The sequence below is a fragment of the Falco cherrug genome, chromosome 9, assembly GCF_023634085.1.
Source record: "Falco cherrug isolate bFalChe1 chromosome 9, bFalChe1.pri, whole genome shotgun sequence".
NCBI lineage: Eukaryota > Metazoa > Chordata > Aves > Falconiformes > Falconidae > Falco > Falco cherrug.
In genome coordinates, this window is record NC_073705.1 from 51,466,513 (window position 1) to 51,491,678 (window position 25,166).

The window sequence follows — 25,166 nt, forward strand, 5'->3', positions numbered from 1 at the left end:
ACTTGATAGTGCTTCCCATCTAGTAAACCACTGATTTAATCGGAGCAGTGCTTATAGTCCACTCAAGCGCTGAGTATCTGTGAGGGATATTTTCAAAATTTGCCAGTGTTTCTAACTGAAATTTGTGTTCTAACCAGACAAGAACTAGTGTAGTCTGAAAAGAAAGCTGCTCTTTAATTTAAATTTGGTAATTTTTTATCATAGTTGTGAATGTATAGCTGCTTCTTATGCTTTTCTAGCCATTTGATTATTTTGGCTAATATGCTTCATATACTCTCTTCTGATGACAGGGGAATCGAGTGGATAAGCTTGACTGGATTTATTTCCTTTGCCACATCAACACCTAACAATCTGGGGCTAGTAAGGAATGAGCTGCAGCTGGTGGACCTACCAACAGGTTAGTATTTCCTAAGACATTTGTACAAGAGGCTGACAGATCTGCTGGGGAGTGACAAACATAAGTTCTTAGACCTTTTTTTTTTTTTTTTTTTTTTTTTTCCCTTCTGTTGTCACGACAAAATAAAGTAATGAGGAGTTTTAACTGGTTCTGCTCTTCTGTCCTTGTGAAGCCACATAATGTGTTCCATCTGGTGCTCTGCAGACAGACTTGAAAACACCACCTTTGCAAAGATGTTTTTGGCTTGGACTTACTAAAAGAATGACTATGTGTCAGCAGGAGGTTTAGGAGCATTCCCGCAGCCACGGGTATTAGCGGTGTATTTTGTTCACAAAATGCATGTAGTTCAAAATGTGTTTTGTCACAGTTACACCCATTGTTTTCTGTGTGCCTGAAATAGCGTTGAACCGTTTATTGTGATTTGTGTCAGCAACAGATAATTTTTCAAGTTAGGGCAGGCATGTGGCCAGAATTTGAGTGGGTGTATAAATGTAAAATGGGTATTATAATAATAAAATCTGATACTTTTGTAAATATTTGAAAATGTTTAAAAATAAATTACATTTTAGAAGATACTGTTGATAGCAAAATTAACATGTTATGTGTGTTTTTAAAACATTCTGGCTTTCTAACGGATGACAAATATATTTGTGACTAAACTCGATATATGTACAATACTAGGACGTATAACTTGGGAGATCAGACAATCAAAAATAGGAAGCACTTCAATAATATTAAATTATATTTGAATGTGAAAATCTGAAGCCATTTAATTTCTAATTGAAGAGCCTAAATCTTGTAACACATGGCTAATTATGAATTGCTTTATCTAGCATAAAGGGTTTTTTTATTGTTTTTTTTTAAGCTTATGGAAAAGACCAGGTTTTTTTATTTCCAGGGTGCTGCACAAAGAGGCTATTCTTTTAACATGACAGTATTGTATTTTTTTCCATATGTCTTTTGTTGATTTGTTTAATTTTTCAAAATATGTATCTTTTTTGTTTTGATTTTAATCTCATATAAAATGGTATTTTGATTTTTCACTCACTTTTTAAATCAGTATTGAAACAATTATAAATATAAGTGATAAAAGGTTCAGTATTTCCACGGGCAACCAAGTTTAAAGTAAATGTGAATACCTGAGACCTTAGCATGTGGTTTGCTTCAAAATAGGTACATTTCCTCTTTTAAAACTTACAAGAAAGGCATAACTACTTAACTGTTTGATTGCTGGTTCTTCTGTCACTAATTAGCTCAACTTTCTGTTTTGGTGCTAGGAAAACTCTGCTGATATGTATTTACTTCATGAATACTGTGACAAAATTCTCATTTACATCTCTGAACAAACAAATAGGACAAAAATTCCAAAGGTGTTTCATCACTGACGAAGAAAATAGAGCTGGAAGGTTTCCTTAGCCTGGCCTCTGACATGAGAGCACTAACTAGCATTGTTGATAACTAGATTTATTCACATAACTGGCATAAGTAACTTAGGTATGAGTAGCCACAAGAACAGCTGGAGTTCGAAAACTTGAAATTTTCTTGAAAGCTAAGGAGAATGAAACTTGCATAAGAGTTGCTGTGATACCCTGGTGTTTGTACATTGTTATTTATTTTAGTGATATGTATAACACTTTTAATTCTCCAACACGTTTTACATATGGGTGAAAATTTTGTTGGGGATAAGATTGTAAGTTCTTAAGGTTTATTGGTTTAGCTGGAAAGAGAGAATGGTTCTGTTAATTTCACCATGGAAATACTTGCAGAGTTAATTTCTCTTACAAAACTTGAAAACTGGTGAACTTCCTCCTTGGGGAAATAAGTGCTCGTTGGCTTTGAGTGCAAAATAAGTCTGTATTTATGTAACGCTGATGATGCATCAGTTTCAGTAGTGCTCTGGATGCAAGTCAACTCTTACGTTAGTAAAGTTTACATTATGTTTAGTCCTTCGAAATGCAGTAAAACTTCAACAATGACAAGACTAATATAAAAAATGGCAGGTTACTTAGAGATGTTCTGGTTTAGTTTGTAAACTGTTTCTGTTTACACACAGAACAATTTATAAACTATTTCTGTATTTATATTTAGTTTAGTAAATGTTTTTCTTTTCCCTGATGTTTTTGTATTCCAGGCAGGAGCATTTCATTTCGTGGGGAGCGAGGCAATGACGAGCCAGCTATTGAAATGATAAAGGTGTCTCATTTGAAGTAAGTAATTAGCCTTGTGACATTTGTAAATTTTACTGTACTGCATGAAGATCCTCATGACAATAGAAATTCCAGGAAAAAACAGTCCAGAGAGTATAGAAAAATGTGCAACAGCATCAAGAGAAAACTATTCAGAGTATTAGTTCAAAGTGCAAAAACTGTGAGTGTTCCCCTCGTTGACTTTGTCACTTCAGGACTCGATCACATTGCAGGGTCAGTCATTAATGTTTTCGTTCTTTTCAGAGTTGTGTGCACTGAACAGATGTTTTGATTATATTAGGGAGAGTAAAAGTGCTGAACAATTTTTGTCAGCTTTGATTATGTTAGGAGTTCATTCCCTTTTCTATAACTTAAGCCTTACTTAAAACCAGAAGATTGGTATTAAAGGTGGGATGATTTTTCACGTGTTTATTAATTTTTTCTAACTATATATTTCATACCTTTTATGATAATTTTCTGCTGGAAAACCACGTGTGAGGTTTAGTTGTTTGGGAAGTCAGCTGATAAATAACCACATTGTTTACCATCAAATCCTGCTTATTTTGAGGTTAGGCCTGTGACAGGAGGCCCTCATCTTCATAGTATCAAAAATAACATCAGCAGTACTCTGTGAGATTACTTTACTTTCCTGTGTAAATGAAATTAGTGTTGCCTTGAATAAGGCATTGTCTAAATTTTAAGTGTCTTTTCTTTACAGTGGAGGAAAAAGATTAATGTTCTTTAGCTTGCATAGGAATATTTTCAGAAGTATTTATGTGTTCCAGAGGATTTGGAAGAATTCAACTATATAATGGTCTTATTAATACATTAAGAATTAAGAACAGCCGTGGGTTTAGGTGAAGAGACTGGAAGGTTAAGTGAGAACAAGAAAGGATAGTTCATTTGAATAGAGGTTAATGCAGTTGAAAAGAGTGTGTATAGCTGCAGAGCCTCTGTATTTTCAAGTTAAATGTGAAAAGTGGTAGATGGAAGGTGTTTTACTCGGCAGGCTCCACAGGCGAAAGGTCTGAAGACATGAGTGACAAATGGTTTAGTGTAAGAGGATTTTGTGTTCATTTATCACTGGATTAGGGAAGTGGCATGCGTCTGGAGTAGTGAGGAAAAAAAAAAATATCTGTCCAGCCTACAGTCTTGATATGCCTTTCTGATATCTCGTGCAGTCATCGGCTCAGGCTGAATATGGCTAAGTGAGAGGTGCTGCTGCCTTCCCTTGAATTGAATTACTTCCCTTGTCTCCTTTACAGTAATTGAGCAGTACCACCTGACAGAAATTTCTAATTCTTTTAGCTTTGAAGGAGGTCTCTTTTGTACCTTAGTAACTCAAGGAAATCACAAGCTTCAGTGTGGGATTTGAGCCAAGTTAATTTACTCTGCTTCCTCTTAGTTTATGAGGGTTTCCAGAGCTGATATGAACAATGTGTGTGAAGTAAAATGCTCAAATTAAAATGGAATGATTACTTTTGACATAGTAAGCTCTTATTTGTTTTAGGCAGTATCTAGCTGTCGTGTTTAAAGACAAACCACTGGAGATCTGGGATGTCAGAACATGCACTCTACTCAGAGAAATGTCTAAAAACTTCCCTACAGTGACTGCTTTGGTAAGGAATAATATCTGTTACTTATTGTTTAGTAAATGTAATATGTTGAGATGGTACAAAAATATATGAACAATTTTGCAGCAAAATGTTGCTTTACCGGTAGCATACAGATAAGTGCTTTCACCTGTCCCTTTTCATCTGTCATCAAATAGAAAAAGAAGAAAAAAGGAGGTACTGGTGGAAAGATACGGTCTGCAACTTGGGTGACAGAGGGAGATGTCATAGAAAGCAGTTTTCATTGAAATCATAATTAACAGGAAAACACCCAGTAAACTCAAGGAATAAACATTTGTCTTTTCCGTTTTTCCTGGACAATTTTTCACAGGAATGGTCACCTTCTCATAACTTGAAAAGCCTGAGGAAGAAGCAGTTAGCAGCCCGTGAGGCCATGGCGCGGCAGACGGTTGCATCAGATACCGAAGTCAGCAGTGTTGAATCTTCTATGATTAGGTATTTCTCATTCTGATATAATTCTATACTGTATCAGTTGTTTTCCACCATGTGCCATTGTTCTATCTATAGAGCAGAATATTTTGGAACTGATTCTTGAGTACACACCAGGCAAAGCAACTCTAGGGGTCTCCCTTCATCTTTTAGATGTGAAACTTTGATTTACTGCTGAATAAGAGAAAGAGTGTACTTGTTTCTCTCCATTGTGTCCATAGCAGTCCATTAGTTACCTGATTCTTGAAATAAAGCTCTTTTTTTGCCCCGGAATGTTTACACATGTGGATAAATGGGTTAACTGTTGCTTCTGGATACATTGTTTTGGAGGATATATGCATTTTTGTGCTGCCTCTGTTCATTAGTTAGTGAGAATTTCCCTTGCAGTTCAAATTTCAAGGAAGAAACTCTTGTGTCTCATTGCATTCTCTTTAAAGCTTGTTACAGGAAGCCGAAAGTAAATCGGAGCTGAGCCAGAACATTTCTGCCAGAGAGCACTTTGTATTTACAGGTGCTGATGGGCAGGTTTATCACCTCACAGTAGAAGGAAACTCCGTAAAAGACAGTGCAAGAATTCCTCCTGATGTGAGTTCCAATTTTCCATATCATTGATGCTTTAATTTTTTCTTAGCTGTGATTGCTAGAAAAAGGATTGGTGATACGCATTAGGGTGACACATGGTCATTAATATAGTAGTTTGAAATATGAAATAAAAAGCCCAGCTTCAAAAACGGTAGCAATTCTGTTTTCACAATCTTACATGTTTTCTATTGAAAAAGCTGTTGAAATTAATGACTTTTTTACAAGTTAGACTCTTCATAGGCCCTGACTTGCTTTCTGAATAAATAACATGGCATATTTTAAAGAATTTTAGTAAAACATATACAAGAAGGTTAAATAAAAAAGAGAATGTTACTGAAACATGGCTATGTTCTGTTAATGGATTTTATTATACATCATAAGGACAACTGAAGTGGGCCAGGGCACCCTTTTGTGAGTTTTAAGTTTGTTTTTTTCCCAGTTACTCTGAAGAATGGTCTTTCTTTTTTCAGTGGTTCTTGAAGGCTTTGATAAATTGAACTCACAAATAGGAATTATTTTTATTTTTGTTTCCTACCTTAGTATAGGCTACTATTTTGATTAATGAAGTCTGTCATGTTGATGTTTCCTTGCAACAAGAGACAGAGAAGTGATTTCCATTGCTTTAAACCCAAAATTTCTTGGAAGGAAACATATGTTGAAGCATATTGAAGCAAATATGACTGCCTAGATAAATACTTCTATTCAACAGAATTGTTTCTGTTTTAACTGAGCAGAATGTGGTCTGTCATGTCATATAATATTTAAAAAGAAACTAAATACGAATGTTGAAATGTTTGTTCCTATGTTTGACTCTATTAATCACAAGATTTTGTTCTGCTTCTTAACTGTTCCCAGGGAAGTATGGGTAGCATTACCTGTATTGCCTGGAAAGGGGATATCCTGGTTCTTGGGGATGTTGATGGAAACTTAAACTTCTGGGATTTGAAAGCTAGAGTATCCAGGTATGAATGCAATTTAATTGACAAATATGAGGTAATGAGTGTTAGAGTGTTCCCCCCCTCCTCATTTTTGTCCTTCACTGTAAGAGGTCATCTGTGGTGTTTGAGGGGGAAAAATGCAAGCATTTTGAAATAAAATTTCAGAAAATGCCCACTGTGTTACAATTTACTGTATTTCATCTTTTGTGTCTTCAAATGGATTAACATTTTGTCAAGGTTTTTAAAACAGCTAGATATCTTTCTTACATTAAATCTGCAATTGCTTTTGGTAAAAAGTATTGTAGTTTCTTTTTCAAGCATTTGATCTTAGTTTTCATAATTTGGATAGCCATTTGTGCGTATATCGATAGATAGTTCTCCTTCTCGACCTGTACAATAATAGGATATGCAGGGTTCATTGAAAGGTTTTAACTACCCCTAATGTTAGGTGTAGAAGGATTTATATTAATTTGTACTTTTCTTAGGGGGATTCCTACACACCGAAGCTGGGTGAAAAAGATACGTTTTGCCCCAGGGAAAGGAAATCAAAAGCTTCTTGCAATGTACAATGATGGAGCAGAAATCTGGGATTCCAAAGAGGTAAGCATCTCTTGTTTGATACGTGCTACCTTGCAAAATACACATACTACATCTGAAAATCAGGATGAGTCAAGGATTAAGTTTTACTTAGTCATGATTTCTTGCTGACAGTTGTATGGTAAAGTTGTATGGCTTTTCTTGGAAGACTTCTCGTTCCTATGAAGCATTTCTAAGCAGTCATCAATAAAAAAAAAGCATCTTTCACTCATAAAGCTGCCAATGTGTCTGAGATACTCTGTCATTCCCTTATAATGTTTTTGAGGCAGACATTGAAAATTGAAGGGGGAGTCCTCGATCTTAGAATTTAATCTGTGGACAAGAGAGTATTTTTACTACAGGTTTCTTAACTTCTGTGCATAGTCAAGAGTATTTAATTTATTAGGATATACCGGAAAGCTAGACACTTGGTAATTAGCATTGTCTAGCTTCTCATCTTACTCAGAAATTCTGTAGTAACATTCACAAATCTTCTGGAGTTTTTCATAGGTCTTTCAGGGGATTATAGTACTATGGGGAAGGAAAGGGAATTATACTCTTTTACATGTCCCGGAGTAAGTTCAGGGTATGAGGGTATGAAACAGGAATTTTAATTTTTTTTTGTTCACTTTGTAATGAGCATCAGCTCTGAAATCAGACACGTAATTTGAGCAATATGAAACTCACCATTGATGATACGAGTTGGAGAGCAGATGTGACCAACAACTGTGAATTACATAGGCAGAGCAGAATATTGTCCTGCGTCTCTGCTTGAAGTTTGAATAGTTTTGATGCCATAGGATGCTCCTCCTGTAGCTGTTCCCTTTCTTTTTCTGGAACAAGGGAAGGAGTTTTCTACATGAAAGCATTTAAAATTAATTCACATTTTCGGCCAAAAATCTTTCAGAATATCTGTAGAAATATTTTGTAGTTTCAGTCCTGTTATCCATATAATCCTGTCCTTAGATCTTTACATTCGCCTACAATCAGTTATGCAGTATTTCCACGTTTTTCTCTAATTCTGTCACTGCTAAGAGTAAACATGTCTAGACTGTTGTATCTTACATCTAACTCCGTGCTTTGCTCTAAGACAAGTGAAAGGAAACAGGAGTGTTGACTGCAGCAGCAACTTTGTTAATATTTCCTTGTATTAACAACTGTAATGGTCTGTTATGTTACAGAAGAGCTACAAGATGTCGAACTACTGACCTGTGGTTAAAAGTGTGGTTTGGAATGTTTTGTTTATGGACAACAAATCATCCTGTTCCCATAATCTTATGTGAATAGTATGTTTAAATGTATTTTTAGACAAGTTCAGTATTTATCAAGGAAAAACATGTTTGTGAAGAGCATGAGTTAATTAATGAGAACCTCACTTCTGCCTTGGTGCATGTATGCTAGATCACAGACTGGAATTAAAGAGGGATTGTAAATTTCCACCAGTTTACTGTGAAAATTCTACGTCAGAATAAGATCACAAAAAAGGCAACTGTACAGCTATCCTCAAAAGGATCTTTTCCCAGCCCTCAGTTGGGGAAAATACTGTTTCTGGGCAACCGCGTGCCTTGCTCCAAGGTTTTTAAATTCCCTTCTCTCCAGAAAAGACCATCATTAAAATGATTTATGACTAACTTCACCTTTTATTGCAAATTTTGTGGTCTGCCTCACGGGCGTGTGACAGAGTCTTACACCGTGTGATGGAAAGCCTACTAAAAATGAAAAATAACTCAACTTTTCAAGGTACAAATGGTGAGCAGTATAAGAAGTGGAAGAAATGTCAATTTCCGAATCCTGGATGTGGACTGGTGCACTTCAGACAAAGTGGTCTTGGCATCAGATGATGGATGCATTCGAGTTCTAGACTTGTCCATGAAAGCATCGTGTTTTAGAATGGATGAACAGGACTTAATAGGTATGTTGATTTCCTTTTTGCTGTTTACTGCTAGATACTTCATTTTGTAAGTAGACCATAAAAATGTTCAGCACTTGTATTAGAACAGGGAATTGTCACATGTAGAGGATTTGGAATTCCTATAGTGTTCTCGTAGATGCAGATAAATGTTTTTAGGCTTAGATAATAGGGGTGTTTTTTCGTAGAGGTTTAATTAATAAACTGTACTTTTTGATGTCTTAATTGGAATATAAATTAACAAAATAAGAGCTTTTTGTACAGATGTCTAGCAAGTTGACCTAAAAAGCATCGGTAAATCAGTTAGTATCAGTACCTACATTACTGATATTAGTTACATGATTTTGAAACATTTGTTAATGTATGAAAATGTCTTTTCTGATATTTCCAGATACAAAAGGCGGTTTGTCAACTGGTAGACTGGTTCATTACTTTCCAAAGTAGATTTTCCCACTGAACTCTGAAATAGCAGTATTATGGCTGTTTGACTTTTTTTGCCGCATGTTTAAGAAGGGAATTTAAATATTTAAATAAGATACATTTTTCTACTTTTTATTACTATTGTTCCAAATAACTGCTTTTGGTTTGGTCTTTCTGGTTGATCCTGCCTTTACTCATACAATTTCATTAAAACATGTAGATTCTGACTAGGACATATGTAATAAACAAAGTCATGATGTGGGGAGCTGTGGTGTGGGCTGTTTGAGGAAATATGTAGTTTATCACAGCTTAGTTTTTTTTAGTATCAAGTGAATATTCTTTAATAGTAAGCTATAAAAATTAATAAAACCAAGCACGCTGAAATTAGGATATGCCAGTGGTAAGGTTGAGTGTGGTTTAGCTTCCTTCTGCCTCTACACTGTGATAATCTTTTAGTTACAAAATGACATTTACAAGATTCCTACAACATTCAGCGCATATGAAGTACAGGGAGTTGCTGTATATTTAGTAATGTGACTGGCTGGTACTTGTTTTGCTCCTAATTCACTGGGTACCATTTACAGCGTATCATCCAAACCTTGTACTGAATACAGGCTTACAGACTTTTAAATCTGTATTGCAACAGCTAGTACTATAATTTTCATCTTATTTGCTAGTATAGACGTGTATTAAACTTCACAACATCCTTTTTGGATGATGGGTGTTAATCCTTGTCTTATACTGTACAAACTACAAATGCAAAGTAAAACTGAAACGTGCATTATGATACATTTTGGGATAGCTGTGCTTATTTTTTCAGCATGTCCTTGCAATAGTAATAATAATTATATACAGCTCTACCTAGTGCTAGTAAAATCTATTCCAGGAGTCTGTGGTGAAATTCAATATGGAATATCCTGAAATTCTCATTTGAGCATGGCTGATAACCCTGTATCTTCTATGAAATGTTTTTGCTTGAGTGTAAAGATAAGCTTTATATTTCTAGTAACCCATGCTGTGTATATGAAAAGACCGTGATTTATGGTTTTCTTCTGGTGCTTGCAAACAAGGTGGTACGCTTTATGGTTACTGAACACAGTGTTATTACACGTTAGCCACTCAACAATGAATCTTTCCCTTTTGTTTCAGAACCTGCATGGTGTCCCTATCTGCTTGTTCCAAGGGCTTCGTTAGCTTTAAAAGCATTCTTGTTGCATCAGCCATGGAATGAGAAATATTCTCTAGAAATTACAAACATGTAAGAAGAAATATGTATCTCTATATAAAATATTAGTATTTTTTTAAACCCTACATGGTTTTATTAGTCTTTCTGTGCAATTAACTGTTGAAACTGTAAGTTTCCTCACTCTTTGGGACAGTCGAAAAGATAATAGCTTCATTATTTATTACTAAAAGTAATAAATGGAAAAAGCTTTAAAGTCAAGTATTGTATTTCTTTTGACGTTCAGTAGCACTTGGCTATTGAAAACTGTTTGGTTTAAGGTATTGGCAGTATTTTTATTTCATTTAAAGGTTATATAATTTCAGAGAAAAACTGTGTTCTCTTTGTTCAAGAAGTTAGTGTAAGGACAGTCAGGAGTTGGTTCCTAAAATGTAATTGAAAGTGATAGTCTAACTGCCAGTCTGACAGGCCTGTCTTTACTTTTGAGAGCCATGCTTCTCATCGTAGTAGGGGCACCTTTCTGTATCCTTCATTGTGTTTCTGTGCTGTTGGTGGCCACGTAACAACGGGCTAGGAGGTATTGACCCTTTCATTAATCTCAAGTTAGTGAATTAAAGTGGGAAACGGAAAACCTCTGACTCTTGAGGTTGAGAGAAAGCAGGAACAATCTTTCATTACTATTTTGGAACTAGCAACTGGACAAGGAATCTTGCATGCATGGCTTACCATAAGATTACAAAAGATTGTTTCCATATATGTTCTTGCGTTTTTCTACTACCAGTAATACTCTTCCATTTCAGATAATTCTATCATTTTGGTAATACAGGAAACCTTTTTCTTTTCCTTTTTTTTTTCCTTTTCTTTAATCCAGTGATTATCCAGAGAATGAAAATATTAAAAACCTTCTTCAAGAGCAGTTGAATTCATTGTCCAAGTAAGAATTTTCCTATTAATATTTGAGTAAGTTAAGGAATTCAGAGAAGGCAAAAAATGTGAAATCTGTGGGTACTCACAATTTAATGAAAAAAACTATTTTTGCCTCTTTAAAAATAAGATTAACAACAGCTTTTATTTTAAACAGTTAATTTTTGTTTTTATGTAACTTACAGGTGGTGCTGTATTAATTTTATTGAAGATTTTAATATTTATATTTTTATTTTTCTAATATAAACCATAATACCATCTGAAATACATTTTTTTGAACAAGCAAACTATCTCAAAGTAGCTTGTTAAATACTGACTCAACATTCAAAATGTACTGTTCTGAATATATGAAGTGTGATAAGCCAGTATTGAATTTTTAACAGTGCATTATTGTAGTACTGGTTGACAACAAGAGTTTTGAAGATACTGATTAAGGTTAGTATATAATTTGTAACTGACCACTGAGCATTCATAATTTTTTAGGCAATACTTCTCAGTGATGTATGGTTCTTTGATGTTGGTCCAGGCTGTCTTGGACGCTGCTACTTAAATGCTCCAAGGTTTGTTAAGAAACTTAAGCTCCGAGGAAGAAAAGACAAACAATTCTAAAAATCTTTTGTTGAACATATACTGCTTATACAAAGAACAGATTTTGACATTCCATTTAAACTATGAAAATTACATTTAAAGCTAGTAAACAGAAGTTTTTCCACTTTCCTTTTGTCCTTTCATTTAGTAGCATGGAAAAGATAACTTAGCATGTTTTTATCCGGTCTGAAACCTAGGTAACCTAAATTCATGCATGTGGATCTCTTAAGCTATGGCACTACATAGTTGCAAAGTTATATGTAATTGAATTAATCTTATCATTTGTGGGATCACTGTGGGCTAATTTATAGCTTTGTATACACCCTTGTGGTTGTTCCTTTTATTACAAGAATAAGGGGTTCCTGATAGACTCACTATTTCTATTTAAACTGGTAGAGTGACTTGCTCCTTGAGATCAGTTATATTTCAAATTATGTATGCTTCCTGTTCTAATTGGTTTTATAGGTGCATTTTTTTTCTCTTCAGAAAAAAATGTGTATTTTTTGGTTTGACTTTTTTTTTTTTTCAATTTGTAGCTGATATATTCTATTTGTGTTCAAAACCAGCGAAACAGAAATAATTGCACGGCATTTAACAGATTATTTTATGGCTTTGTCTTCTTGCAGTGACATAAAAAAACTTCTGCTTGATCCGGATTTTACTCTCTTGCAAAGATGTCTCCTAGTTGCCAGGTAGTAGCGATTCAGATAACTATATCAAGTGTTTCCTAATAAAATCTTGATCCAGTTAATGCATATGAATGTGCTGAAGTTTAAGTACTCAATTAGTTCTCCTTTCTGTCAGTGCAATGCCTAAACTACTTTGTTATGCCCGTATTAGAGTGTTTCAGGACTGAGAATGGAAATGTTACCTTGCTGAAATGATTAGTTTTATTAACTTCCTGGATGCAGAAAACTTCCTTCAGTCTTAGAGATACATTCATAAATGTCCTTCTGCTAACTACTCAACATTTAGTTGGACAATGCCCAAAAATGTCACTCAGAACTTCAGAACACCCAATAGATTATATGCAAACAGAGGAAGGCCTGGTTTTTATTTCAAATGTTTTGTTCTGTGTTATTCTGCCTAAACTATAGTTAACTTTAATCTGTCTGTATTCAGAGATGTTTTTCAAACTTGGTAACTGTCGTGTGGTTGAAAGAGGATATTGGCAATGAAGTGTAAAATAGTAATAAAATATAAATTTCCACATTGCTGAAATTCACAGAGATTAATTGCTATTGTAACAGTCTTTTGTCCAACCTCTTACTTACCTAGCTTGCTCGCTGTCATTCCTTAATCTTTTTCATGTAGTTTGTCCCACTGATCATACAAAGTACTTGTGGTGCCCTCAAGAATGCGTGGTCTCTGTAAAAAGATTTTAAATGTGTATTTTTGTGTGGCATATGAAAAAAATACATATTTCTTGTCCCGATTTGTTTCTTCTCAGACTGTATGGGGATGAGTCTGAACTGCATTTCTGGACTATTGCTGCCCACTATTTGCACAGCTTATCCCAGGAAAAGCCTGCAAAACCAACGGACACAGCTATCCTTCAAGAACAATTGGTTAATCCCTTGGATATATGCTATGACACACTGTGTGAAAATCATTACTTCCAGGTAATTCAAAAGGAGTTAAAAAATAGTTCTAATAAGAATGTCATCAGCGGAATAAATGCTCAGCGTTGTAACATTCTTATTATCTTACAGCTTTTCACTAGACATATTTCACTTCTGTTAGTATCATACCACTCTGGATTAAATCACTCCCTATTATTTAAAAATAGGAGATGTTCCAAAACCTCTCAAAATACTTCCATATCTTTTAAATGCTTATTTTTATTTCTTATGGTAGTCTTAATATTTAAAACATTTTTTGTTCTTTGTACAGAAATTCCAACTTGAAAGGGTAAATCTCCAGGAAGTGAAGAGATCAACATATGATCATACCAGGAAATGTGCTGATCAGCTTCTTCTCTTGGGCCAGGTTTGTGGGTAATATTTGAATTTTTTATTCTTCTTCCCTGTACATTTTATGTACTTACCCTATTCAAGTGAAGTTTTGTCTAAATCATACCTGTTGTTTCATACTTCGATTCAGCCAGTGCATGGTTTTTGCTGTACTAATATGTTATTATTACACTGCAGACTTTGTGTAATGACATGTTGTATGGTAATGTTTGTTGTTACCCGCTTCAGACTTACATGGGAACCCTATAAAAATCTTTCTTTCCATCTTGTGGCTGGAAAAAACTTACTTTTCCCAGAAATAACTAAAATTTAACATCTCTGGGATAACTCAGTCTGCACTTCACATTCTCATTTTAGGTAACAAAGGATGTAGCTAAGCTTTTGGGAGTTGTGTACTGAGCAGAGATGCTGTACAGAGCTGCTCACTGAGACTCTGATAGTATTGTTGCCTTTGTACGGTATATATCATGAGCTATTCCCTACTAATGCAGTTGTGCTGAATCCATTTCCAAAAATAGCTGTGGTAATGCTAGGTTGAACTTAAAAGATTTTTATGCCACTTTGCAAAAACGTCAACAAATGTTACCAGTAAAAGATGCCAGAAAGATTTAGTCTGTAGATAGTCTGTTTAAAATGCCAGTTTCTTAAAATATTAAAATGCCGGTTTCTTGAATCACTGTACTGGATTTTAATATGTATTTAATGTGACTTTTCATTATTTCTGTAATTATCTGAGCCATCAGCTTGACTGACCTTACCAAATTGACCTCTCAAAGTTAGGCACCTCATTTCAGGAGCAGGCAGAGATGACATACCTGCAGTGATTCATTCCAGCTGGAGACAGGTGCCTGCAGGCAGTGTAATGAGCCCAGCTGATTAGGTGCTCAGCTGTAGCGAACATTGTAAATGGCCAAATTCTACCTTTAAAATATCAGGTACTGAGTCAGTCCTTGAGATCTGGCCAGTTTCTGCATCTTTACAATTTTATTTCTTCTCTGCCTACCTTAAATGCCTTTCTTCCTTTTATAACATAGCAAAAGTTTAAGTAAACAAGGAAATAAACATACTGAACAAAATTTTTCTTTGGCCTGTTCTAAAAGCATTAGTCTGTGATTAAACATTATATTCATGGTGGGGTTTTAAATGCTATACTTCCTACAGATGATTTCTTTAAATAGAATTTTAATTAATACTATGCTGGTATATATTGTTGTAGTCTGTTTTAGAATAACTTTGCTTGTTCCATGTCTTCAAAAGGGTAAAACCAGAAAGGCTTTTAAACAAAAGTGAATACTTTGTGGTCAAAGTTGTGGTGTTTTTTTCTCCTGCCAGACTGACAGAGCAGTGCAACTACTCTTAGAGACAAGTTCCGAGAATGCCCATTATTACTGCGATTCACTCAAAGCTTGCTTGGTCACAACTGTCACCTCATCAGGTCCATCTCAAAGTACTATTAAACTGGTAGCAACCAACATGATAGCCAATGGAAAGCTCGCAGGTAAGATATGGTTTGAATTTTTCTTTTGCTTATTACCTAGTAATTCTGAACATGATTAAGGCTGCTAATGGAGATGGGAGAGGAGGAAGTCCTGTTGTAATAGATCTTATATGTTGCATATGTTATAGTGTCCATTACCTAGAGTAGTTAATGCAGAAATGATCAGTAACTCAAATATGAAGTTCAACTTTTGATTTTCATTGGAAACCATTTTTTGGAGTGATTCTCTTAGTAATTCTTTGCACAAAAAGAGGCCGAGCACATAAAGCTACATATTTTCCACATCCCAATCTAAAGAATTAATTAACTATTGATGTCTTATTACTGAAATAGAAATATGGACTTAGTTTCCTTTCCAGTTCAGAACTTGTTTCAACAAGTGTGTGTTCTTATAATACAGGTTAATTTTGCTTAATGCAAGATATGTTCACCATACGGTGATTGACTGAAATATTCAAAGATACCCAGAGAAAGTACAAATGCCTGTACTTGCCTGGAAAAAATCCTTTCCACTTTGTGGACAATTAAGACTTCACTGTTAATAATTACGCTACAGACAGCGTTAAAATTTACATACAAAATCCATTTATTTGACTTACAAAGATCATTATCTCTTGACGGTGGGACGTCGAGTGAACTTCTTTTGTCATTTGTATTTAGGACAAAGATAAATGAGAGCTTTGTGAGGTCCTTCTAAGCTCTGTAGCCCAGGAAGAAGATACAATAACTGACACCCAGGGTATATGGAGAGCCAGGTGGTAGAAATCAGTTTTTTTTGATATCTTCATACCTAAGAAGGATCTAGAGATCCTTTTCCTGAGGGTGATTGACCTGCTCACACTTCCGTAGCAACTCTTTTTTTTTTTTCCCTTAACTTATTATATTGTGTGCTTTTTATTTTCCAGAGGGTGTGCAGTTACTATGTCTGATTGATAAGGCTGCTGACGCCTGTCGCTACTTACAAACTTATGGTGAGTGGAATCGTGCAGCATGGCTTGCAAAGGTATGTCACCTCTCACATTTCAGTTTGCTAACATAAATGACCTGCTTAGTTTATGTAGGCATGAAGGCTGATGAGAGTGCTATAGTTCTCAAAACTTAAAAAACTGAAACACCAATTTGAAATAGGATCATTGGTTCTTACCATGTGTTGAGCTGTAACAAGCCAATCCATTCAGTAGGTATTGGCAGCTGGCTCTTCGGCCTTTTAACTACAGAGGTCTGCCCTGCCTGTCCAGATTTACAGGACTGGAACCTAAAAATTATTGGAATACTCAATTATCTAATTTTTGAGCAGTGGTTTGTGAAGTTGCATATAGCTGTGGCAGTACAGAGTTCATAAGAAACTGCAAAAAACCACTCCTGGAAGCGGAGAGGCAATTAGACAGTGACTTTGTGCTGAGCTCCAGGTAGTGTGTGAGCTGATTTTAAGGTTAGTACCAACCACATAAATTTGCATGAACTTCTCTTTTGGTATGCAGATGTAATTACAGTAAAGGAACCTAGACATAGCATTCATTCTCCAAATTATAATGGACAGGAGTCAGTAAGAATGACCTTTCACTGCCTCTAAGAAAAGTTTGTTAAATTTCCTGCAGAAAGTATGGAAAAAGGCCTGCTCAAATTTTCTAAATGAGTGACTCTCACTCTTAAGAAGAATAAGATGGTTTTTTTATTATTTTTTTTTGTCCTTAAGTCTTCAGTAAAGCATAAAAATTTCTAACTGCTTGATACTTGGGGTTTTAGAAAAGCCTTGTGGTAAAAATAATGTTAATCACATCTAAACGTGGAGTGATCTGAGTGGAGTATTTTTATCTCTATATATTTCTAATTTTTCTTACTTATTCTATCAAGGGATAAGCGTACTTTTTATTAAAAAACTGGTAATTTCAGATGCTTTTACTTCTGCTCAAAGTCTTTCACTGAAAAAAATGAAACAGAAGCAGAACGCTCTGTTTAACTGGCAGCTGAGAATTCATAATGGGCTTTCCCATCTCTTAAAGGTTCGTTTGAACTCAGAGGAGTGTGCTGATGTGTTAAAGCGCTGGGTAGATCACCTTTGCTCTCCACAAGTCAACCAGAAGTCCAGAGCCATTCTTGTCCTCTTGTCACTTGGATGCTTTACGAAAGTTGCAGAGATGTTGCACAGGTAAAGATGAAACTGCGCAATCTGTATTTTTTCACGCCCAGAATTGTTATGTAAGGATTTGTGACTAGAAGTCAAAGGGGAAGGAGGGAGTCTGCAGTTTTGACGTTTGTTTCTATTTTAGAATGTTTTTCTTTAACCTCAGCACTGCATCGTTTGTGCATGCTGGAACTGATGTTTTTGGTGAAATTTCAGGAGATACACCGGCATTTAAATTTACTGCTGGCTTTAAGATTTCTAGCCCCCATTGACCAAGCAGTAACAATTTATAATAGCTATGATTATTTTGCAGGAAGTTGAGCCTTGATCTTTCAAAAACTTTGCATCAAATGTCAGTTCCTTGAGTGCAAGGAGAAAGGGGAGATGTAAAAAAAAAAAAAAAAAAAGCTTGGGGAAAGGGAAGTGCCAGACTAACAGGTGCAAGAGGAGCACGATGCAGTACAAGGGACCAGAGTAACAGTATGACCTGTTCCTACATCCTGCCTGGGAGCGGGGCAGCAGCATCCCTGCCCGAGGAACGCACTTAGCACCATGGTGATGTAGTGAATACTCAAGGGCTGTGAAACGTGGAGGAGCAGAGAGCAAGGTAGAGCAGCATGTGCTGTAGGTGTGGATATGTGCCGTAGTGGCAGCTAAACAGCCGGACTGTTTAACCTTGGTGATGATCGGAAGCCTTGTTCAGCCCTCAGGGCAGAAGAGATTTGCCTCTCCAGATCTAGGTGCAAAGTTTTGAAAGCCTGTATGCAAGTCTTCTGATGCGATGTCCTGGAATACTTTGTTTTGCATCCTAACGCATTATTCCTTCTTTTCCTCATTTAACAGCATGAGGTACTTTGATAGAGCGGCTTTATTTGTTGAAGCTTGTCTGAAGTACGGGGCGTTTGAAATGAATGATGATACAAATATCCTTTTTCTGAAATCCTGTTTCTGCACCTCTGTGCTCGTAAACAGTGAGTATGCGTGAGCCAGTGTTAGGTGAACTGGTCTGCACAGGAATAGGTGTTCCTAGTATTTATTTTCCAGGTAATGTAGTTTGAAGGAAGTATGAGGAAACAAGTGGAAGGAAGACATTTGCATAAATCCTTAACATTACCTCCTCCTGATGCTCTGTGAGGCCTGTGGCACTAGAAACCAAACTAAAAGTGAAAAAAATAATCATAGGAGAGAAAAGAGCGGATGATAAAATGTTCTTTGCAGAACTTGAAATCATTACTGCAGCCTGTATAGTGGTTCAGTTATCTTTTAAACTCTGTATCTCAGGAAAAATAATCCCTTCATTGAACCCCTCTACAGATCAACATACTGTTTTAGCAGTTGAGGTTCTTTAGGAAGGAGTCAGTTCTGAGACAGTGACAACAAAGAAAATTAAAGGTCAAGATCAGATGAGCTGAAAATGTAGTATTTTAATAGTATCTAAATATTGGTCACTGCAGTCTGCACATCTAACATAGCGTTCTGGAAACTCTCAACAGTTGTTCTGACTTCTGTATTATGTGCAGTAAAAAATAATGCATATGTAAATAATACCTGATTGTATTTTATGGAGTCATCACTGATGTCAGCTTGTAAATAAAAAAGGCTACTAATAAGTCATGTAGATAACTCCAAATCTAATTTAACGAACGAATTTTGTAGTGTGAGCTTACAATTTCTTAACTTCTTTTGCAAGTTATGACATGGTATTATGGTAGGTACTTAAGTGTATCTGAAACCTATCTGTTTTATTTATAGCACTCTGCATATTGTCTAATAAATGATAATATGCATCAATAGTAGAATTTAAAGCAATTTTTTGTCTATATTTGTGCTGAAACATACTGGGTTAGCACAATTGGCAGCAATGTTCAGCATTTTCAGCTTGGGAGAGCTAAAGTGTGTGAAAAAAAAAAAAGAAAAGGATTAATATTTTTTTCATTTTGCTATTTATTTTGTGTTTTCCTTAATGCTTCATTTACATAAATTGATCCATGCTGTATATGCAGATTATGCCAGAAGCTTGAAGCTCCTGGGCTTTAAACAGGGAGCTATTCTTTTTGCCTCAAAAGCAGGAGAAGCTGGTAAAGACTTATTGACTGAGCTCAAACAGCCTAAAGAGGAAGTGATACAAGAGTAAGAACTCTGCATTTATGAGGAGATTTGGGTTCTTTATCAGACTGAGATTCCACTGTGTGAAAATACTTTTTTCTCTTGAATCACTGTACTAGCTGATATGTGTGATCTGAGCAAATATTGTTAAATGTGTGTGGAGGCAAGATTAAGAACTGGTTTATGTTTATTTTTATGTTAAAATTGTCCTCACTTTCACAAGAGGAGAAAGAAACCTATGGTAAAATTATACAAGGATATTTCCAACTTTTTCAACCGTAGCAGAAACCGAATTTAAAAACATGCTGAAAGACTTCTGTACCTGTGTAAAAGTCTAGTCCATTTACTTCAAAAAATCAAATTTTTATAGTTCTTCGCTACTGTTGTAATGATATGTATAAATGGTTCAGTCTGTAATATAAAAATATAAATATATTTAAAGAATAAATATAGATCAGAAAACACATGGGTCTTTCCTGGAACATTGTGTTTTCTCAATCCAATTTTCCTGTTTAAAATTACTGTTTAAATCAGTTCGCTGTATTGTCATTTTCGTAACTGTCTCGAATGGAATCTTTAACAGCTTTACTTATGAAAGTTTTCTAACATTCCAAAAATCCATGAAACGACCTGCTTTTCAATTAAGGTATTGTTATATTCTGTTATTCTGAAGTGTGCACTCCCTGCACGCCTCAGGGAATAAATTCTGCCTTGTGCTGACTGGTTCATGGCATCAAAGGATGGGACAAGACCCTACCTCAACAGCAGCAAGGTAGGCTCCTGTGTAATATTCAGGAGATCGCTAATTCTGTCTCTACAGTTACTGTTTTGTTTGTTATTTGAATGTGGGATTAACGATAGGTAAAAAAAAGCATTTTTTCAAAGCCAAAATGCTGGCTTTTTAATTAGATACTTTTTATGCTAACACATCTTATGGTCCAGATACTTAAGGATGCCACCGATTGAATCTGTTCTCATTTTTGTGCCAGTATTTCAGTATTTTAAGTACTTGTTTTCATCACTGCTTTTTATGTCAGATATGTCTTTTCTACTTACTACTGATTGACTGAGAAATTTTACAGCTGAGGAGTGGATGCTGATGTTAAACTGCCCTTGCAAATTGAAGACCGTGGCACGTGAAAATTAGTCTTGGCTAAGAAATAGAACTATTACCAAGTTGTTGGAGCTACTGAAGTTTAGTATGCAGTAGTGAAAAGAATCAGGTCATGGAAGAGGTCTCTTGTTTGGAAGTAATTAATGGCTTGTCTACTTAATGTGCGTTGGATTCTCCTTAGGTTTGAGTATTTGTGGATACATACTCTTCACGCCTTCCTAGAGGAGCACCAGCTTCTGGACATTTCTTAACTCCATAAACCTCCTAGTTTCTATGATGGCATTTTCAATAACTTTGGAAAGGTTAGGCTTTTCAATAATGATATTTTTTATACAAATTGAAAATGTGAGTTTCATCACTAAATAGAAAACTGTTATAACTGCAGTGTATCTTATTCTTTCTTGGCACATCTTAAATACACCATAAAATACTTTGTTTAGTGTTACAAACAACGCTTACATAGTTACATTAGCTTGGGGAAAAAAGTGTACAATTAAATTTGCCTTAAGTATTAACCGGTGAGCAACATAGTTGAGCAAAATTAACTGCCATTAACGAAGGCCTAAATTCTGGCTCACACTGACGGCTACAACACTCCTCAATTCCTGCTCGTTTGTGCTAGCCATACTCATGGGCAAGGTTACTGCAGAGTTGGCGTAAGCACGCACCAGCTTGTTCTTTGACAGATGGCGTAGAATTGTCAGTGGGTCTCTGGAATAAAATCTGCTTTGATATACACTTGGATTTATAAATGTGATGTCTTTAAACGAAACACATTGCAAAGGCCTTTTAATACTGAATGTTTCTATAAACTGTGAAGTGTGAAGGTTGCAGAATACTGTGTGGCATTCCCAAGTGAAACCTTTATGATGAAAATAGAGTGTAAAAGTGATTGAATAGTTTATTTAGATAATAATGCAGTCACAGTACAATAATAAAACCAAACTTTTAAAATCTCTGTGTGTCTGGATTCAATATAAAACTGTCATCGGTTGCACTGGGATTGAATGCTGATTGTGTAGTTAAAAACAGTTGTTTTGCCTTCTGGACCAGAACAATGCTCACGGCTGGGTTTAGTGGAGGAAGTGATTATCCTCCGTACATACTAGTCACATTTTCCATGTCGGTACTGATGAGACATTGGGTTTGAGCAGTAGCTTTACTAACATACATAACATTTGTACGGGTTAAATTAGAGCAGGACGTTGTCTGTGCTTTCTGATTCTTAAATGCAGGAAAATAGGTGATGTAAGAAAAATGTTTCCCTTCTGTTTTGGTGCTGCCCTGCAGCCAATAATGCAAGACTTCCTTGCTTCTCAGCTGACGCCGGTGAGCATTGCACATCTTGCTTTTGTCTAGGAGGCAGGTACACTTACGTCGGTGCAGGTAATCAGCTTCTCAAAAATAGGAAATGTATTCAGCCATGCTGAGATAGACGTCAGTGAAGTCTTGTTTTTCTCCTTCCTAGTTCACGTAGCTTTCCTCTTGGCTCCTAGGATGCTTCTGTCGCTTTGACTTAGAAGCTGTCTAAAAAAATACAGGTAACTGATCGCTACCTGGCTTGTACAGAATGAAATGTGAGAAGATCCTCACTTTTATGTTTGAAGGGCAAGCCTGAGAGTTTGGAATGTAAAAGAAACAGAATTGAATAAATTTTCTGAAGTTCCCAGTTTTAACTCCTTTAAATCCCTTTGAGAATTCTTTCCTGGAACCACTGTGAACAGTCCCAAGTAGCAGCAGCAGTTTATAATCCGTGTTTTCCTGGGTTTGCATTTTGAAGTTTCTGTCAACAGTAGAGTCTTAATTCTGGAACCTGTCCTTGGCCATTGGCAATGAAGAAACGGCAGAGGAGTTGGGTTTGCGAGCCAATGTATTGAGATTCTTTATTCATTTGTCTTTGAACAACGGAACGTGATGGTTGATTATCAGAGCAGATTATTCAGTAGCTATTTTAAGATTGTTTGCAAAAGGCCAGAACCTTTGTCCATAAATAAGGAGGGTTTTGCACATTTGGGTTGTCTAGATGAAGAACTGCTATATGGAGAACATCTTAAAGCATAACTAGCGATGGTTACTCCTTTCATTGCGTTACGTGAATCATTTTGGACTTGTATGACCAACGTAAAACCGTGCATATGACTGGATCTATAGGGATGCATAAGTTGTCTCCATTTCAGTGAAGCATTCTGCAATTTGTACGTCTGTGTGGAGCTCATCCAGTCCTGCAGACATTTTCTTTCTGGATCTCTGTGCTCATACTCAACTAGTGGTTTTACAACCCGAGAGGAGCTTATGATAAATACTATCATGGGACTCCTGTACTTAATTTTAAATTAAAACAGGGCTATTTTTTTTAAATTTCTGATTTGATTCTTTCAGTTTTACGATAATGGATTTACTTGTTCTAGCAGTAAATAAAAAGTCTAGAAAATAGTCTGGCAGCTTAGTTTTAATATAAGCAAGCCCTAATTTGAGTTTTAATTGGAGCATGGCATGCCTCACAATAAAGGCAGTCTCTGTAAATTAATCATTAAGTGTCTCTAAAATTGTCTAACTTGGACCTGTTTCTGAAGTACTTCTCCAAAAATATATATGTATATTATATGTCTGTATATATATACACATATGCATATATTTTATTTGGGGGAATAATTATGGAAAATGACAAAATTATTGTATTGCAGTGTAACAATGATTACTACTATATTGTGAATTATTTATAATTTACTTTCATTAAAATGCAAACAGTCTGCCAATTTAAAGACTTTGCAGCCAGATAGGGCCATATATGATACATAAAGGAAACCTGCTCCGGAACGTTGATGCGTTGAGTGTCTGAGTCAATAATCTAAGAGATGATGCTTCTCAGCAGTTGACCCTAGAGGCAGAAAACAAGGACCATCACAGATTCTTTAATGGGAAATGGGTTTGGATTGGGTGATCACTGGCTGCCCAGAGCAGCTCAACTAAAAATCGAATTGCTGGTGAACAGTAGAATAACAGCAGCTTGGGAAAGAGTAAGGGCTTTTTTTTTTTTTTTTTTTTTTTTTTTTAATTATTTAGCTTATTACTTTCTCAGAAGAATTCAGTACAACTTCAATATTAACGTGACACTGGTAAGAGAATTCATTAATGAGGTCAAGCTAAAAGTGTTGTTTCCATACTAGTATTTAGTACTTTTGAATTAGGAATTCTTGATAGTAAATAAACTTGATAGTTGTGTTCTACTTAAACACTGAAGATAGGAGCCACAGCCGTGATGGTTTCCAGGTATCTCATCTGCTTCTGCTGGGAGGCGGCAGTGTTAAGCAAAATTAAAAAGGAAAGGGCTGAGATTGGAACGTGTTGGCACGTAATGTGGTTTCTTTCACGTGACTTATCTTACTGGTCGGTTTGTATGAGGACTAGTGAAAAACTGGCACCTAAAAATTCTATATTACATCAGAAAAATCGGAAGAAAAACAAATCGGCTGAAATTGGTTGCGTGAAGGCCTTAATCCTGCACAATTTTTCACACACTGAGCTGTTAGTCAGAGGAGAGGACATCGCAGCGATTTGCTGTGCAGAGGCGATCCTGTGGGAAGAACTGTCCCTGCCTCCTGGTTTAGTAAAGGCAGGTGGAAACAGATATCAAAGCTCATCATAAATTTCCAAGAAAAATGAGAAAAACTTACAGAAATTGGGAAGGAAGGAGAACTCGACAATTCTTAAATTGAACTGGAGGGGAAAAGTCCTTTTTCTTAGTGTCAGGGGGAAAGAGTGTTTAAAAGGCTTCTGTTAAAATGTGGGAATGGGAGAACAGCAAAACAAACGCGGGCTAGATGCTGATGATGTATTGGCAGATACTCAAGGCATAAACATTTTGCTTAAGAGTGGCAGCTTTAATACAGATTTATTCTTAAAGGCATTCAGTAGAACTATGTTCTTACCTCTCCAAAGGCGGTAGTACTAAAAAAAATTAAATAGCAAAGTCAGTATATGTTCATTTTCCAAGATAATTTAGATTCTTTGCCAACTTCATACCTGCTTGCATGAGTTGCTGGCAATGTTGTGTGTTGCTTTGTGTAGGTGGGAATTTCATAGCAATAGTAAGTTACCCCCCAGGCAAAATGGATTTTGTCTGCACCTGTGGATCCAAAGGAAGGAGGGGGACCTTGATAAAATCTGAAATTGGTTGGGTTTTTTTTGAAGCAGACTGGTGAATTTGAACACAGTGAAGATTTTTTTTCTATGGAACATGTACAAACTTTCTATGTGGACTTAAAAGCCGGCTTCCCTTTGGATGGGCAGCTGTCAGCCCATACAATTAAACTTTGCTGCCCACGTGCAAAGTACTGGCCTTCCCTATTGTATTTTTCTCCCTTGTTGAAAAGTCAAAGTCTACCTTTCAAAAAACGTCTGGCTTCTGTCAAGTGTTTATTATGTGTAGCGAGTTAAGACATCCTACGAAAGTATGTGCTGACAACTGAAATGGAAGTCGCTGGTTTACCTCTTGCAAATTTTAGTAACAAAGGGAGCCTGGAGTTGCACAGGTACAGTCGAGAGTCAACTACCAGGTGGCTTTCACCCTCCTGGAACAGAGAA

The 25,166-nt window shown here is 36.0% G+C and overlaps 1 protein-coding gene across 1 annotated transcript in view; it reads left to right on the forward strand.

Annotated features, from left to right (window-relative positions):
* WDR11 (WD repeat domain 11) overlaps positions 1 to 21,538 on the forward strand; it is a 46,258-nt gene extending 24,720 nt beyond the window's left edge. Inside the window, 18 exon segments of the mRNA XM_055720643.1 lie at positions 291 to 397; positions 2,529 to 2,604; positions 4,094 to 4,202; positions 4,528 to 4,652; positions 5,084 to 5,231; positions 6,084 to 6,190; positions 6,652 to 6,766; positions 8,483 to 8,654; positions 10,221 to 10,329; positions 11,126 to 11,188; positions 12,393 to 12,458; positions 13,217 to 13,388; positions 13,660 to 13,755; positions 15,072 to 15,237; positions 16,143 to 16,240; positions 17,241 to 17,386; positions 18,206 to 18,285; positions 19,339 to 21,538. Of these exon segments, the coding sequence (XP_055576618.1) occupies positions 291 to 397; positions 2,529 to 2,604; positions 4,094 to 4,202; positions 4,528 to 4,652; positions 5,084 to 5,231; positions 6,084 to 6,190; positions 6,652 to 6,766; positions 8,483 to 8,654; positions 10,221 to 10,329; positions 11,126 to 11,188; positions 12,393 to 12,458; positions 13,217 to 13,388; positions 13,660 to 13,755; positions 15,072 to 15,237; positions 16,143 to 16,240; positions 17,241 to 17,386; positions 18,206 to 18,285; positions 19,339 to 19,496 (2,113 nt within the window). The 3' untranslated portion in view covers positions 19,497 to 21,538.
* The last annotated feature ends 3,628 nt before the right edge of the window (positions 21,539 to 25,166 follow it).